Below are 16,435 nucleotides of genomic sequence, written 5' to 3'. Positions count from 1 at the left end.
CCAGAGGCTGATGCGCATGCGCCCCCTCACCTGGGGCGATCAAATCATTCCCCTCTCTCTGCCCGCAGAGGCTGTCCTTTTTGCGCATGCGTGCTGGGAGATCGAGCCGGGCGCGCGGGGAGCCTGCGGCCTGTGAGTAAGTGGGGGAGCGGGGCGCGCGCTGGCCCCTGGCCATGCGCGGAGGGAGGATGGGGGGAGACCCGGACTCCTGGGTTCATCGAGTGGCCTTGGGCCAGCGCCCGCTGCCCGCCCCGGCGCTGGTGGATCCGCCCCGGGAGGGGCCCGTTCCCTGCGCCACGCGGGGCAGCCAGAGCCGGCCGCGGGCCGCTCTCCGGGCGCCCCGCCGGGCTGGGTCGGGGCACCCAGCGAGTGCGGGGCGCTGCAGCGTCGGGAACGCTGCCCGGCGTGCCTGGCTGTAGGCAGCCTTGGGGCGGGCCATGGCCGCCTGCTGCTACACCTGGGTGCTGCCGGCTTGGTGCACAGCTGGGGGCTTCGAGGGGAAGATGGTCCTCACCAGATGTCCTAAAACCTTTCTCGTTTCCCAGCCTAGGCCGCCCCAGAGTCTTGCTGCATCTTCCTCTGCGCGTCGCCCAGTTTTCTTGTTTGCTGTAGGTGCAGGGTCGCTATAGATCGGAGGAGTCCGTTATTTTTTGTCAGGGTCCAAATTTCCAGACTCCAGGGGAAAAATTAAAAAACAATAAGTAAATGAAAATATTTCAGGGTCTGTTCAAAAGTATCTGGTGGTCCAGATATGGCCTGCAGTCCACCTATTGACTATCCCTGCATGGTCTTCTAGCCTGCAGTGCTTCTATATCATAATGCCAACTTTTCCCAACCTAGTGCTAGAAATTTCCCAAATCTGGTGAAAATTCCCAGATAAAGTTTTTTACAGTGCTTCTATATCCTGGGAAATTTCCCCAAACCTGGGAATTTGTGAGTAAAATGTTTCAACTTGTTTTACTCACAAATTCCCAGATTCTGGGAAAATTCCCAGGATATAGAAGCAGTGCCAGCCTGTCCCCTGTAAGCACAGAGTCTCTGTTTGTTTTTCTTTCCTGTCTCAATAGCATGTTCACAAAAGTAAACTACTAAACTCTGCAGCCTCTCTGTTACACCTGGCATGGCCCTTCCTTGTAACCTTTCTGGTGCTCAAGGGACACTTAATTCAGGTTTACATAGGGCTTGGTGAGGCCATCCTGGTTATTCTTTTGTATCATACTAGTGCTCCATCCAAAACCGGGGGCCATTATTTTAGTACTGTACAGACAAAGTAATAGACAATCCCTGCCTCAGTAAGCTTACAGTATAACTAGAGAAGTCAGACTCTCTCAGAAAGTCTGGTTTGGATATACCATGTGTATTACAATTTACAAAATTTGTTATTGAGAGCATAAGAACAGCCATACTGGGTCAGACCAGTGGGCCATCTAGCCCAGTATTCTGTCTTCTGACAGTGGCCAATGCCAGATGTTTCGGAGGGGATGAACAGAAGAGGGAATCATCAAGTGATCTGTCCCTGGTCCCCCGTCCCCCATTCCCAGCTTCTGGCAAACAGAGGCTAGGGACTCTTAAGGATCAACAAATGGCAACATTTCTCAACTGGTGTGACCATCAGGAAAATTATTGAAAATGTTATTGCAGTCTAATGCAAAGAAAATCTTGGTCCCCCCCACTCCTGGACCCTGAAAGATATGCCAGTATACCTCCCTCCCCAAACATTGTTTATGTTTAGTCTTCTAAGGATCAATGCATTTTTACTCTTACAGTAAATAAATAATAGGGGTTGTAAACAAACACCTCTGTCCCCTCCCCCCCCAAGGGGCCACCAGCCTGAAAGTGTGAGAATCATTGGCCTCAGGTAATTCATAGAATCATAGGACTGGATCTAGACCATCCCTGACAGGTGTTTAACCTACTCTTAAAAATTGCCAATGATGGAGGTTCCACAACCTCCTTAGGCAATTTATTCCTGTGCTTAACCACTCTGACAGGAAGTTTTTCCTAATCATAGAATATTAGAGTTGGAAGAGAGCTCAGGAGGTCATCTAGTGCAATCCCCTGCTCAAAGCAGGCCAACACCAACTAAGTCATCCCAGCCAGGGCTTTGTCAAGCTGGGCCTTAAAAACCTCTAAGGATGGAGATTCCACCACCCATTCCAGTGCTTCACCACCCTCCTAGTGAAATAGTGTTTCCTAATATCCAGCCTACACCTCCCCCACTGCAACCTGAGATCATTGCTCCTTGTTCTTTCATCTGCCACCACTAAGAACTGTCGAGCTTCATCCTCTTTGGAACCCCCCTTTAGGTAGTTGAAGGCTGCTATCAGATCCCTCCCTCACTCTTCTCTTCTTCAGACTAATTAACCCCAGTTCCGTCAGCCTCTCCTTGTAAGTCATGTGCCCCAGTCCCCTAATCATTGTCATTGCTCTCTGCTGGACTCTCTCCAGTTTGTCCACATCCCTTCTGTAGTGGGGGGACCAGAACTGCATGCAATACTCCAGGTGTGGCCTCACCAATGCCAAATAGAGGGGAATAATCACTTCCCTCAATCTGCTGGCAATGCTCCTACTAATACAGCCCAATATGCCGTTGGCCTTCTTGGCAATGAGGGAACACTGCTGACTCATATCTAGCTTCTCGTCCAACCTAAACCACCCTTGCTGCAATTTAAGTCCATTGCTTCTTGTCCTAGCCTCACAGGTTAAGGAGAACAATTTTTCTTCCTCCTCCTTGTAACGAGCTTTGGGATATGCAGAGTTAATTAAGTTGATTAGCACCCTGGTTAGCTTAACCTGGGTGTGAGCAGCCACAATGCAAAGCCATGCCAAAGTTACTGTGTCCTCCCTACTGCTGCACTCACCTGGGTGTATCACTAGGACTTCCAGGGCCATGCCACATGGTTCTTTGTGCTGTAGTATGCTGAGCCTGTCTGATTCTGTCCCAGTGGATTGTGGGAGAATTTGTCCTTTGGAGGGAACTGTGGGAAGGCATCAGAGGACTATCAGTGCTCAAATGAGTTAGTCCTCCCTGCAGAGTGGGTAAGCTACCAGCCTGAATGAAAATGGAACCAAGATTCTTACTCATACTTCCAGCTGTGCCAGCTAGCCTGGGTTGAAAGCACCATGAAACTTTGGGAGACGGGATTCTACCTGTTGATAGGAGGGGATTGGGCAGCACCCATGTAAATGCTTGGGCCAACTGCAGTGAAGACATACCTGTAGGCAGTTAATGCAAGGTGATAAATGCCTGGTGAAGACAAGCACAAAGAGTCTAAGGTGGAGATGGGCAAACTAGGGCCTGCAGGCCACATCCGGCCCATGGAACCATCCTGCCCTGCCCAGCCCAGCCCAGGAGGCTAGCCCCCAGCCCCTCCTGCCCCTCCCCTGCAGAGTCACGCTACCTCATGGGCAGCGCTCTGGGTGGCAGAGCTGTGCGCTCCTGCGAGCAGAGCAGCAGTGTATCTGGCTCCGGCTGTTATGGCAGTCAGACATTCTGCTCTGCATGCTATGCTCAGCATGGTAAGTGGGACGGGGCATTGTATAGGGCGGGGGGCCCTCGGGGGTAGTCAGGGGACAGGGAGCAGGGGGCAGTTGAATGAGGTGGAAGTGGGGGGGAGGTCAGGGGATGGGGAATTGGGGGGGGTTGGATAGGTGTGGGGTCACAGGGGGCCTGTCAGGGGGTTGGGGGGTGGATGGGATCGAGGCAACCAGGGGACTGGGAGCAAGGGGGTTGGATAGGGGGTGGAGTCCCAGGAGGCGGTCAAGGAGCAGGGGGGGATTGGATGGGTAAGGGGTTCTGAGGGGGGCAGTCAGGGGGTGGGAAATGGGAGGGAGCAGATAGGGGATGGGGGCCAGGCGGTATGGGGAGGCACAGCCTTCCCTACCCGGCCCTCCATCCAGTTTTGCAACCCCAGTGTGGCTCTCAAGCCAAAAAGTTTGCCCACCCCTGGTCTAAGGTGAAATGGACAAAGACAACAAGGAGACCGGTGGCACCTTAAAGACTAACAGATTTATTTGGGCATAAGCTTTCGTGGGTAAAAAACCGCTTCTTCAGATGCATCTGAAGAAGTGGTTTTTAGTCTTTAAAGTGCCACCGTTCTCCTTGTTGTTTTTGTGGATACAGACTAACATGGCTACCCCCGATACTGGACGAAGATAGTTTTACATCAAGATACCTATTTCTCAGTAAAATCCCAGTGGAGACAAAGCACAGATAACTTTTACCTGGATGTAGCCAGTAGAGGTCAGCCCTGTGCCCCGACCTGGGTTTGACCTCAACTAGTTACCTTAGGGTAAAAACTAGCCTGGTCTGCACCAAGATTTGATATTAAGACCGCTGACTCAGTTAGCTATCTCAGGGCAAACACCACCACGCCCCCTCCTTTTTTTTTTTTTTTTTTTCTTTTTCTGTGAAGACAGGTCAGTGGATAACAGGTCAGTGGTAGAACTGGGAATAGACCCAGTCTTCTGACTTCCTGTTTATTGTCCTGTCCACTAGACCTCACTAATCTTTAAAAGAGAGAAGTTTATTTTGAGATTTGAGGTGTATATATGGGCATGTGCATGCTCTGTGAGGACTAGAAAGCAAAATCCAGTTTGCAAACTAATCCAGACGTTAACTTGCATATTCCAAAAGATTTGAGTGGGAATTTTATTAGGAAAAAGTTTTCAGGCATATGTAGCACTAAAAAGAAAGTCCTGAATCTCAATTTGGAACACCATTTCTTTGTTTTTTTCCTGGTTAATTATGATCCTGACAACCAATTCCAAATTTTTGTGATTCACTTGGAAACTATGCAAAAGTAGAATTGTTCCTTCTCAAAACACAGGTATAATGAGTTTCTATTATTGCCTTGAACCAATAAATACCCTGGTTAATAACCAGTCCTATTCATAAAACTTCCTATTCAGAAGAATTAAGTCCCTCTGTGAGAGTTTTGGCCTCTATAGTCTGTCATTAATGTAAAACCAATTATGCCTTTGTAATGAATATCTCCTGTGTTTTTAACACATACAAGCTCTTAATCACATCTCTCTTTCTGAAGAAAACTCTGAATCGGTTGAGCTCCTGTAGCTCACAGTTGGCTCTTGTAGAGAACCTTGGCAGACATTCTATAAATAAACCCATACACTGCTGCTGCAGGTTCAGACATCTGCATTGTGCATCTTGAGTTCATTGCCTTCGTTTTAATGATGAACAAATAACTCATTTGAAATCTGTACATCCTAGTGCCCAGAATTTGACTTTTTTTTCAGTCTCAGTTTGAGAGAACAGTCAGGCTAGACCCTGCAAAACTGATTATTAACATAAGATTACTACAGTTGAGAGTGAGTAAAGATGTTTTTCCCTGTCTTTCTGTTTTGTGCATTTAACAGCAATTTTGTGCTTAGTTGGTTTCAGTGTTTGCCCTTTCACCTAGCAATATGGGACAGGAAAAAGAAAAGTTATAAATAGGAAAATGTGACTGTGAAACTACAAACATTCCCAGGGGATTTGGAAGCAGGTAGTTAACTCAGGCCATGTCTACATCTACAATTTTGCAGCGCTGGTTGTTACAGCTGTATTAGTACAGCTGTATAGGGCCAGCGCTGCAGAGTGGCCACACTTACAGCAACCAGCGCTGCAAGTGGTGTTAGATGTGGCCACACTGCAGCGCTGTTGGGCGGCTTCAAGGGGGGTTCGGGGAACGCGAGAGCAAACCGGGAAAGGAGACCAGCTTCGCCGCGGTTTGCTCTCGCGTTCCCCGAACCACCCTGCAAACCGCAGGGAAGGAGACCTGCTTGCTCGGGGGTTCGGGGAACGCGAGAGCAAACCGGGAAAGGAGACCAGCTTTGCCGCGGTTTGCTCTCGCGTTCTCCGAACCACCCTGCAAACCGCAGGGAAGGAGACCTGCTTGCTCGGGGGTTCGGGGAACGCGAGAGTAAACCGGGGAAGGAGACCAGCTTCGCCGCGGTTTGCTCTCGCGTTCCCGGAACCACCCAGCAAACCTCAGGGAAGGAGACCTGCTTGCTCGGGGGTTCGGGGAACGCGAGAGCAAACCGGGAAAGGAGACCAGCTTCGCTGCGGTTTGCTCTCGCGTTCCCCGAACCACCCTGCAAACCGCAGGGAAGGAGACCTGCTTGCTCCGGGGTTCGGGGAACGCGAGAGCAAACCGGGAAAGGAGACCAGCTTCGCCGCGGTTTGCTCTCGCGTTCCCGGAACCACCCAGCAAACCTCAGGGAAGGAGACCTGCTTGCTCGGGGTTCGGGGAACGCGAGAGCAAGCCGGGGAAGGAGACCAGCTTCGCCGCGGTTTGCTCTCGCGTTCCCGGAACCACCCAGCAAACCTCAGGGAAGGAGACCTGCTTGCTCGGGGGTTCGGGGAACGCGAGAGCAAACTGGGAAAGGAGACCAGCTTCGCTGCGGTTTGCTCTCGCGTTCCCCGAACCACCCTGCAAACCGCAGGGAAGGAGACCTGCTTGCTCGGGGGTTCGGGGAACGCGAGAGCAAACCGGGAAAGGAGACCAGCTTTGCCGCGGTTTGCTCTCGCGTTCCCGGAACCACCCAGCAAACCTCAGGGAAGGAGACCTGCTTGCTCGGGGTTCGGGGAACGCGAGAGCAAACCGGGGAAGGAGACCAGCTTCGCCGCGGTTTGCTCTCGCGTTCCCGGAACCACCCAGCAAACCTCAGGGAAGGAGACCTGCTTGCTCGGGGGTTCGGGGAACGCGAGAGCAAACCGGGAAAGGAGACCAGCTTCGCTGCGGTTTGCTCTCGCGTTCCCCGAACCACCCTGCAAACCGCAGGGAAGGAGACCTGCTTGCTCGGGGGTTCGGGGAACGCGAGAGCAAACCGGGAAAGGAGACCAGCTTTGCCGCGGTTTGCTCTCGCGTTCCCGGAACCACCCAGCAAACCTCAGGGAAGGAGACCTGCTTGCTCGGGGTTCGGGGAACGCGAGAGCAAGCCGGGGAAGGAGACCAGCTTCGCCGCGGTTTGCTCTCGCGTTCCCGGAACCACCCAGCAAACCTCAGGGAAGGAGACCTGCTTGCTCGGGGGTTCGGGGAACGCGAGAGCAAACCGGGAAAGGAGACCAGCTTCGCTGCGGTTTGCTCTCGCGTTCCCCGAACCACCCTGCAAACCGCAGGGAAGGAGACCTGCTTGCTCGGGGGTTCGGGGAACGCGAGAGCAAACCGGGAAAGGAGACCAGCTTCGCCGCGGTTTGCTCTCGCGTTCCCGGAACCACCCAGCAAACCTCAGGGAAGGAGACCTGCTTGCTCGGGGTTCGGGGAACGCGAGAGCAAGCCGGGGAAGGAGACCAGCTTGATTACCAGAGGCTTCCTCAGGTATGCTGCGATACCTGCTTATTCCACGGAGGTCAAGAAAAGCGCTGGTAAGTGTCTATACTTGATTACCAGCGCTGGATCACCAGCGCTGGATCCTCTACACCCGAGACAAAATGGGAGTACGGCCAGCGCTGCAAACAGGGAGTTGCAGCGCTGGTGGTGCCCTGCAGATGTGTACACCTCCTAAGTTGCAGCGCTGTAACTCCCTCACCAGCACTGCAACTTTCTGATGTAGACAAGCCCTCAGACAGACTAGATTTCAAGTTAATTATGTCCCTTAAAAGTGGATGTTCTGTCCTCTTGTTTTAAAAGTTTCTTTTAATCCTATAGTGACCTAATGTGCCATTAGTAAACACTTTTGCAGAGTGCTCTCCAATCTGTATCTGAGTGCTTCTGTCAGTTGAATTGAGCTATAGGAATGTATATAGTAATAATGGTTACTGTCTAGACAGAGTACCTCTGCAATGAGCATTAAGGTTTTATCATAGAAAATGGAGTTGAGAGGAGGTAGTCTTGCAACACGTCACTAAAGTGGAAAAAAAGCCACCTTTCCTATTGGCAGACTCACAAATAAAATTAAGAGAATTTGAAGACTCAAGTCTTGTTTCCCACGTGGTTTGAGTCCTGAAGAAGGTACTCAGCAACTTGTGGATTGTTTGGCTCCCTTTGGGAGTAAGCACACATGGTCACTGCTCTTTTAGTGGTAAGACAGCCTCAGATCATATTAATTAAATGAGGCAGCCCATGTGTGTTAGATAAAATATTCCGGGTTGTCCACTTTGTTTGGTATAGTGGAATATTCCAGAACTGCAATGTATTTGCTTCTGTTGGAAAACACTTACATTTACAAGATTAATAAAACATATCTTTATTCCCCAGTGGAGAGGGGGTAAGGTAAGCTGGGAGTTTTAATACAGCACTTGGAAATGGTACAGTGCATAAATATCCTTCAGTGGTTTGTGACCAATGAATGGTTCTTCTTCCTGTGCAGTATTTGAGCTTTGTGTAAGTCCGCTGAAGGCCTGTTGAAGTGGGGAGAATGCTGCAATACACTTGAGAATGGAATGTTTACTGCAGTGTGTTAGTGCACATTCAGACTTAATCAGGAGACTAGGATTTGGGTCACTTGGGTGAGCGAATATTTGATTAACTTTTTTTTTTCTTTCTAAAACTTATTCCAAAAAAAAAATTGCATTTGAGGCTGCAGCATACCTGGTCAGGTTGGGTGTCAGGTGGGTAAAAGAGCTTCAGGGTCCTGGGTTTACAGACTTGGACCCTGTCAATATTAAATAAAAGTCATTGCTAGAGTTAGCTGCAGCCGTGTGACCTAAATTAGAAAGGACGGATTTAACATGTAGTCATCGTTTAAGTGCGCTAGACATGTTGTTGTGTTGCAGTGCCGCTATCATTTCTGTGACTAGAAGCACCTCTTGTCATAAAACTCTATACTGTATGAAATTGGCTTTTGGTTTGGTGGCTATCTATAGTCTTAGTTTTGGGCAATGGCCATGATGAAGATGGTACAAATGTTAGTCTACATGAAAACTAGCCTCTTCTGTACTAGCATGAACGAGTCAACAATCAGAAGAATGTTAATATTTAACTATTAAACAGTAATATTCTCTTGCCTTTCTCAGATATTATAAAGCACCCTCATGTGCTGATTGGGCAATAGCACCCACAGGTGAGTGGCCCTTGGAAGTGCCCAAAGAAACAATGATTGCATTGTATAAGGCTTCAAAGGGGCTGGGAAGAGCCTCTTACAAACACACCACAATGCACCGAAACATGGACAGAAATGACACTGGAAAGCAAACTTAAGAAGAAAATTAAGTTAATTTGTTATTCACATGGTTGCGGTTGCTTCTATAATAGAATGTGCCAAATGCTGTCTCCTCCTCTCTGGTCCACTTTGAAGATTTGCCAGTGTGTGGTTACAGCTCTCTGGAGCGTTGAAGTGTTCTGTGCTGCAACCGGTGGGATGGATTTTAGTGCTTTATAATGACTGCTAAACCAGCATTAAACCAGGTTGGGGAAGAGGGGATGGAAGAGTTTCTCATCATTGTTATAAAGATGCAATACTGATCACACATAGTTCTTGAACACTGTCCACTTTAACAGGGCAGAGGCTGTCTTGGGTGAGTGGCTGTGTAATCTCATGCCACACAGAGGATTCGGGGTTAGAAACATCTGAGGGCTCAGTGTTTTCCAGGAGTTCACCACCGATGACAATTTGTGGGAGAAGGGGGGCAGTTTATGGTGGGGCAGGTTGGTGGAGCACCTTAGTCTTCCCAATATTGAGGGAAAGTCGCAGGCTATGATAGGCACCTGAGAAAAGATCTAGGGTGGATTGCAAATCTGCCTCAGTGTGCACGAGGATCGCACATTTGTCAGCATACTGAAGGTCAATAATAACAGTCCTGGTGACCTTAGCTTTAGAATGAAGACACCACAGGTTGAAGAGCTTGCCGTCCATGCAATATTCAATCCCAATTCCAGACGAAAGGTCACGAATAAGAATCAAGCTCCTAGCAAGATAGATGGAAAAAAGGTTTGGGGCAATAACCCTGCTTAATGCCAGTCATGGTAAGACCTGCAGAGGAAACGCTACAAGGACACCCTGAAAGTATATCTTAAGAAGGGAGGCATTGACCCCACGAATTGAGAAGAGCTGGCTGCCAATAGACTGCTGTGGCATCGCATCATACATCAAGCCTCAGCCCGTTTTGAAGAGAATCGCCTTGCTCAAGAGGCCGAGAAACAGCAGCGGAGGAAGGAAAGGGTACAGCATCCTGGCCAGCAGTTGTGCTGTCTCCAAGCAACCACCTGTCATAGATATATGAAAAAAACTGTAGAGCACTGATTGACTCCTCAGCCATCTGATGTCTCATCAATGACTTTTTTCCCCTTGGCATCCTTGTATGGAAAGAGAGCGGTTGCTGACAGATAGCAAATTTAGAGTTTAAGTAGACAGTATGGTACGGGAAAGGGACAGACAGGCACTGATATTTCTCATTGATGCCTTCTGTTGGAAAGATCCATGGCTTGCCTTAGACACAGGCTCTAGAGGTAGTGAGAGTAACCTGCACACACTCATGTATGTGCTTAGTTTTGCTTCCATTTGTAAAATTAAGCATATATAGGAGTGTTAGCAAAACTGAGGACAAAGTCTCTCTCCACTACAGGGAAAGTTGTGTGTGTTTACGGTGAGGTCACTGAAGCTCTCTTGCTGTAAAATCCTAATGGAGTCAAGGCATAGGTAGTCTTACCCTTCGTGTAGCTAGGCAAAATTACTATATCTCCCTGCCATAGTTGAGCTTGCCTGGCTGCATCAAAGTAAAAATTAAAGAGTCTTATTCCTTCTAGTATTTCACAGCAAGATAATGTTAGCTCTCTTGCTTTAAAAAAACACCTTTTGGGGCAGTGAAGATGATTGCCTTAGGAATAGTGGAAATACTGGTAATTTATTCCAGGATCTGTTATCACCTCCTCCCTCCCCACCCCCAGGTTTTGTTTTGTTTCTTTGCCACAAAAAATACCACACTTCCAATGTGGTAAGCCTCTTATTCAAAACCTGCCCACGTGATGTGCGAGGCCACTTGCAGCACAGTTAAAAATACATGCTATACTGTGTGTGTGTTGGCGCAGAAGTGATGCAGCAGATTTTTTCAGATGGTCCTTTAAATGTGCCAGTATACAGAACATGGCCCCAAGGTTATCAGAACTGGCTAAAAGACAAGTGGCAACTGTATTTTAAGGGCTGCTTCAGGAAGAAGAGAGGCAGAAGGGAGCCTTGTTTGAAAGAGTCCAGTTATTCTGTATGGTCATAGATGCAAAGGAATAGAAGCACCTAAAATATAGGCCTGGGAGAAAGTCAGGGAATCTAGTTTTGATAGTATTTTTGGTATCTGATAAATTCTTGCCCAAGTCTTTACAAAAGGCTATAATGAGGTTGGAATGCTGCAAAGACTTAAGAATAGCAATACTGTTGAAAGGTGTGGCTCCTGAAATAACTTCTTACATTGCAGGAGATAGTTTCCTGTGGGCACCGCAGGTGGGGAAATATTGTCTGAAATAGTATTGAGGTCTAGAAACAAGCTGAGGAATGCCCGCTGCTTGCTGAGATTTGGAACACCATCAGTGGCAGCTGGCGCTTCATTCCTTTCATGTTCTGTAGTGACTTGCTTCCTGTAATCCACAAACCCACAGATTTTATATTGAAACCCACGTTAAAGGAATCAGAATTTTTTGGGCCTTTTTTAGAGAGAATTTTAGTAGCTGTTAATGATTGAATAAAGTCTGTTACATAGTGACTATGTTCGCTCCATTCATGCCCACAATTCCCAAAATAATGGTTACGTGGCTTGCGTTAAGAAGGAAAAGGCACTACAATGATATGTTTCCCCTTAAGTAGAAAACTGCACTGCAGTGATATTGAACATACTGCCTATGCATTATGTCTGAGTTCTACTGACTGTCGGATTCAAATAAGGACTATTGCTCTGGTTTGTACAATGCTGAGGATGTTGTCAGCACTCAAGTAATGTATGCCCAGCAGTGCAATGTACTGTATATCCCAAATGTATCTTTTAGGTTCTAGCCTATGATTTACCTCTTTTTAAAAATTGCAATCGGCTCTATCCAGTTTCCAGAATCCATAATTCTCTTGTTTCTCATGCAGGGCTTGTTATCAGAATCTCAATGGCTTTCTTGAGTAGGCGACTGGGCTTGCTGTTAACCCAAGTAAACAGAGCAGTCGAGCAGCGGCACTTCAGGTACTTTTCAAATACTGCGAGCCTGTTGTTATTTTTTTTACTGAGTGTTTTTCGTATTTAAAGGGACATTGTTAAGTAGCTCTAATACAAAATGTCATCATTCTAATTTCATAAAAACAGTGGAAGAGAAAAATTGTCATTACAGTCCATGAAAAGCCATTCAAAAGATTGCCTAAGCAATCCAAACACAACGGCGTATGCTGGTGCCTGGCAATCAAGACGTGATAGTAGCTGTGAGCAGATCTTGTGCTTGTGTGCTGAGTAGGTCTCAGAGTCTTCCTGTGCCCATCTGATTGCAAGATCAGGGCGTGGGAGCAGAAGGTAAAGCTGCTTTGTTGCTATTGCCAGCTGAGTAAAATGCAGAAAAGGTAACAAAATGCTCCATGTGCTGAAAAGTCAGTTACATACTTAGAATTTTTCTAGTGTTAATTGTCTGGTATTTAGACCAAAAATAATTTAAAAAATTCTTTTCTTGTATCTTGACAGTGTCCATTTCATTGTTTTCTTTTAATTTAAAGTGCCTGTCTTTGCCTCTAGGCACTTATTCATTAACTTCACATACTGCAATGCATTGACTAGCCTTTAAGATCTTGATCCTGCAGTATGCTCTGTGTGGGTATGTGGAGCCACCAACACAGGTCTCATTGCAGGGTTGATTAGAGCCTAGTTTGCAGGGGGATTGGTGTTTTAAATTGACTCATTTATTAGTCATTCATGTCACACCCATCAATGTAGTATCTGGGCTCAGTATCTGAGGCAAATAAGGACAGTTTCCACATAAAAGGAGCTTAGTACCTCACCTCTTTAGTACCATGGGCTACATTTATATGGATATCTGGAATGAGGACCATGGACTGCCACTTACACTGGGGTAAATGTGATCAGAATTTGTCCCCGAGATTTTTAAAAGGATAGTGGCAAAGAAGGTGTTGATGGTAGATAACTGGGAAACTGAGAGGCTCTGGAGCCACATGGTGCTAACAATATGAGGCTGTACCCGTTATATGGGGACCATCTTGTTGTTCTGTGTCTGTGCAGCACTGGGGCATAAACCCCCTGCCTCCCGGCACTCTTTAAAATGCCTGTTTCATAAATGTGTGCTGCACTTGATGAGTCAGGAAGTTTGTGCCACTCTTTGTGGGGGCCAAAGTTGTGTGCACATACTCTCCATCTTCAAAAGGAATGAGGGATCTAGGGCCATGTCTACATCTAAAATTTTGCAGCGCTGGTTGTTACAGCTGTATTAGTACAGCTGTATAGGGCCAGCGCTGCAGAGTGGCCACACTTACAGCAACCAGCGCTGCAAGTGGTGTTAGATGTGGCCACACTGCAGCGCTGTTGGGCGGCTTCAAGGGGGGTTCCGGGACGAGAGAGCAAACCGGGAAAGGAAACCAGCTTCCCCGCGGTTTGCTCTCTCTGTCCCGGAGCCACCCAGCAAACCGCAGGGAAGGAGACCTGCTTGCTCGGGGTTCCGGGACCGAGAGAGCAAACCGGGAACGCCGCGGTTTGCTCTCGCGTTCCCGGAGCCACCCAGCAAACCGCAGGGAAGGAGACCTGCTTGCTCGGGGTTCCGGGACCGAGAGAGCAAACCGCGGCGAAGCTGGTTTCCTTCCCCGGTTTGCTCTCTCGTTACCGGAACCCCGAGCAAGCAGGTCTCCTTCCCTGCGGTTTGCTGGGTGGCTCCGGGACCGCGAGAGCAAACCGCGGCGTTCCCGGTTTGCTCTCTCGGTCCCGGAACCCCGAGCAAGCAGGTCTCCTTCCCTGCGGTTTGCTGGGTGGCTCCGGGACCGAGAGAGCAAACCGCGGCGTTCCCGGTTTGCTCTCTCGGTCCCGGAACCCCGAGCAAGCAGGTCTCCTTCCCTGCGGTTTGCTGGGTGGCTCCGGGAACGCGAGAGCAAACCGCGGCGAAGCTGGTCTCCTTTCCCGGTTTGCTCTCTCGGTCCCGGAACCCCGAGCAAGCAGGTCTCCTTCCCTGCGGTTTGCTGGGTGGCTCCGGGACCGAGAGAGCAAACCGGGAAAGGAAACCAGCTTGATTACCAGAGGCTTCCTCCTTCCACGGAGGTCAAGAAAAGCGCTGGTAACTGTCTACATTGGATTACCAGCGCTGGATCACCAGCGCTGGATCCTCTACACCCGAGACAAAACGGGAGTACGGCCAGCGCTGCAAACAGGGAGTTGCAGCGCTGGTGGTGCCCTGCAGATGTGTACACCTTCAAAGTTGCAGCGCTGTAACTCCCTCACCAGCGCTGCAACTTTCTGATGTAGACAAGCCCTAGATGTGGTGATTTAGTTACTGTATAGTTTATGCTCTATAAAACTAGAAATAACCAGAGTGGATAGGCTGGCCTTTCATCCTGAAATGGTCATTGTGTAATTTGAGTGGTCATTGTGTAATTCACAAACAAACTACTGGGTTGATGTCTGCCAGCAGTCAGATCGTATGGGCCTTAGGGGCCTGGTTAAGTGGATTTGCACAGGGCCTTTGTTTGTAGTGGTGAGAGATGTTCCTAGACTTTGGCCAGGTGTCTTCTTTTGAATGGGGCCAATAAACCACTTCAAATCTGATATTTTAAAGACTAATAAAAAAAAGAACAAATGTATTTTAAAGCGATGTTCTATTTTGAAAAACGACCATGTAAAAATGACCCCTTTCTGTACAGATCCGCCCTGCCCTCCCCGAGTGTATTCAGAATCAGATCTGCTGATTTAACAAACACATTTGTACTTCTTTTTATTCTCGTTAGTCCCAATATAGCTAAGAGACTCCAGCTCAAACTCTGTTCCTTCTTTTGAATTGTGAAGAGAATTTCCTACTAAGTGACACCTGTGCACATTCGCAGAAGGCAGTGGGACTTCACAGGTGTCACTGAAGGGAGAATTTATTCTACAGAACCTTTAGTACTAATGAGGACATGCAAGAAACAAAGAGCCCAGCTTGATTCTCAGATCCCTGGTGCTGTTTGTGGCACTGACAAAAAAAACCCCAAAATCCTTTCACTTGTAAACTGAACACATTGCATCTGGAGGTGTTAAGGGGTGCAATAAACAGGAGGCTCCACATGGTCATGTTTTAAAGGCACATTTCAGAGTAGAGTGGCCCTTTTGACTCCCGGTTAACATGAATAATTTGTTTACATTTAGCAAATTGTATGTGAAGCCCAAAGTAGCACCTGACTTTCAAAGAACACTTTGCACGCAGTAGATGTATCACCAGTATGGTATGTATTTCTCTCTGACTCCTTATCACTGGGTCATGTGACAGCTTGATTCTGTGCTGGGCTTTGCCCTTGGTCCCCAAGGATTGTTTGAGAAGCTCTGTCTAGCATTCTTACTTCTCTTTTGCCAGCATCACTGGAGCATGCAGTGCGATACAGAAACTGACCCGCGTGCGAGTGGTGGACAACAGTGCCTTGGGGAACACGCCATACCATCGGCCGCCCAAATGCATCCATGTGTATAACAAGACTGGAGTTGGTAAAGTGGGGGATAAAATTCTCCTGGCTATCAAAGGAGAAAAGAAAAAGGCTTTAATTGTAGGTCACAGGATGCCTGGCCCTTGCATGACACCTAGATTTGATTCTAACAATGTGGTGCTCATCGAAGACAATGGAAACCCAACGGGGACTAGAATAAAAACCCCAATACCCTTGATCCTGCGGAAGCGCGAAGGAGAGTTCTCTAAAGTGTTGGCCATTGCCCAGCACTTAGTGTGAAGACTATGAAAGGTCTCAGGCTGTCCTGCTACGTGATCTTTGAAAGAGTAAGTGTTCCATGTGGTTCAGCTTAACCTAGAAGAGGATCCAAGGAGAACTGAGGTTCATTGGGAGGCTTGTCTTCTACTCATGAATTAAGATCTATAGCTGAATAAAAGATTTTGAAGACACTGAGTATTTTTTTTTTTAAGATTGCTTCGGCAAAACCATCTAAAAGGACGTGATGCAGTTAGAAAATCATTTATACTGTTTTTTTTACTCGTTTGTATTTTTCAGTTCTGGCAACTTGCACATTGAGAATGTGTTTTCTTATGTGTAACACACAAGTAAGTACAGTTCCTGCCCCCAAGATCTTGCAAGTCTAAATGACCCAGATAAGACACAAGGGGAGACCCAGAGAAAAGTATATGCTTGAAATGAAATGTTGGAGTGCTACGGGCAGTTAAGTTATGGGCTAGTCTCTGTGGACCTTGCAGAAAAAAGCAGGTCATCAAGAGGAGGGATTGTGGTGAGGACAGCGTTAGGGGACTGCTCACATTGGTAGTGAGTAGTTGCTCCATGTTTGCGGGCACCCCAGAATAAGGTGAAGAGGTGAGAACTGGAGAGGAAACAAATGTGGGGGCATGAG

At 48.0% G+C, this 16,435-nt stretch overlaps 1 protein-coding gene across 8 annotated transcripts; it reads left to right on the top strand.

The window, feature by feature from the left end:
- Positions 1-21: 21 nt before the first annotated feature.
- Positions 22-15,978, top strand: MRPL14 (mitochondrial ribosomal protein L14). Of its 8 annotated transcripts, none has more exons than XM_030557203.1 (5): positions 63-136; positions 8,311-8,449; positions 8,957-9,003; positions 12,001-12,094; positions 15,441-15,978. In XM_030557203.1, exons 2-5 carry the CDS (start codon positions 8,379-8,381, stop codon positions 15,805-15,807), a joined length of 579 nt encoding a protein of 192 aa, XP_030413063.1. In that variant the 5' UTR covers positions 63-136; positions 8,311-8,378; the 3' UTR covers positions 15,808-15,978. The 8 variants fall into 8 exon arrangements, with proteins under 8 accessions (XP_030413070.1, XP_030413065.1, XP_030413066.1 ...); XM_030557204.1 differs by having other exon boundaries at positions 67-132; XM_030557205.1 differs by lacking the exon at positions 8,311-8,449 and having other exon boundaries at positions 23-136.
- The last annotated feature ends 457 nt before the right edge of the window (positions 15,979-16,435 follow it).

Source organism: Gopherus evgoodei, chromosome 3 (assembly GCF_007399415.2).
Source record: "Gopherus evgoodei ecotype Sinaloan lineage chromosome 3, rGopEvg1_v1.p, whole genome shotgun sequence".
NCBI lineage: Eukaryota > Metazoa > Chordata > Testudines > Testudinidae > Gopherus > Gopherus evgoodei.
This window is presented reverse-complemented; position numbering and strand designations above follow the sequence as displayed.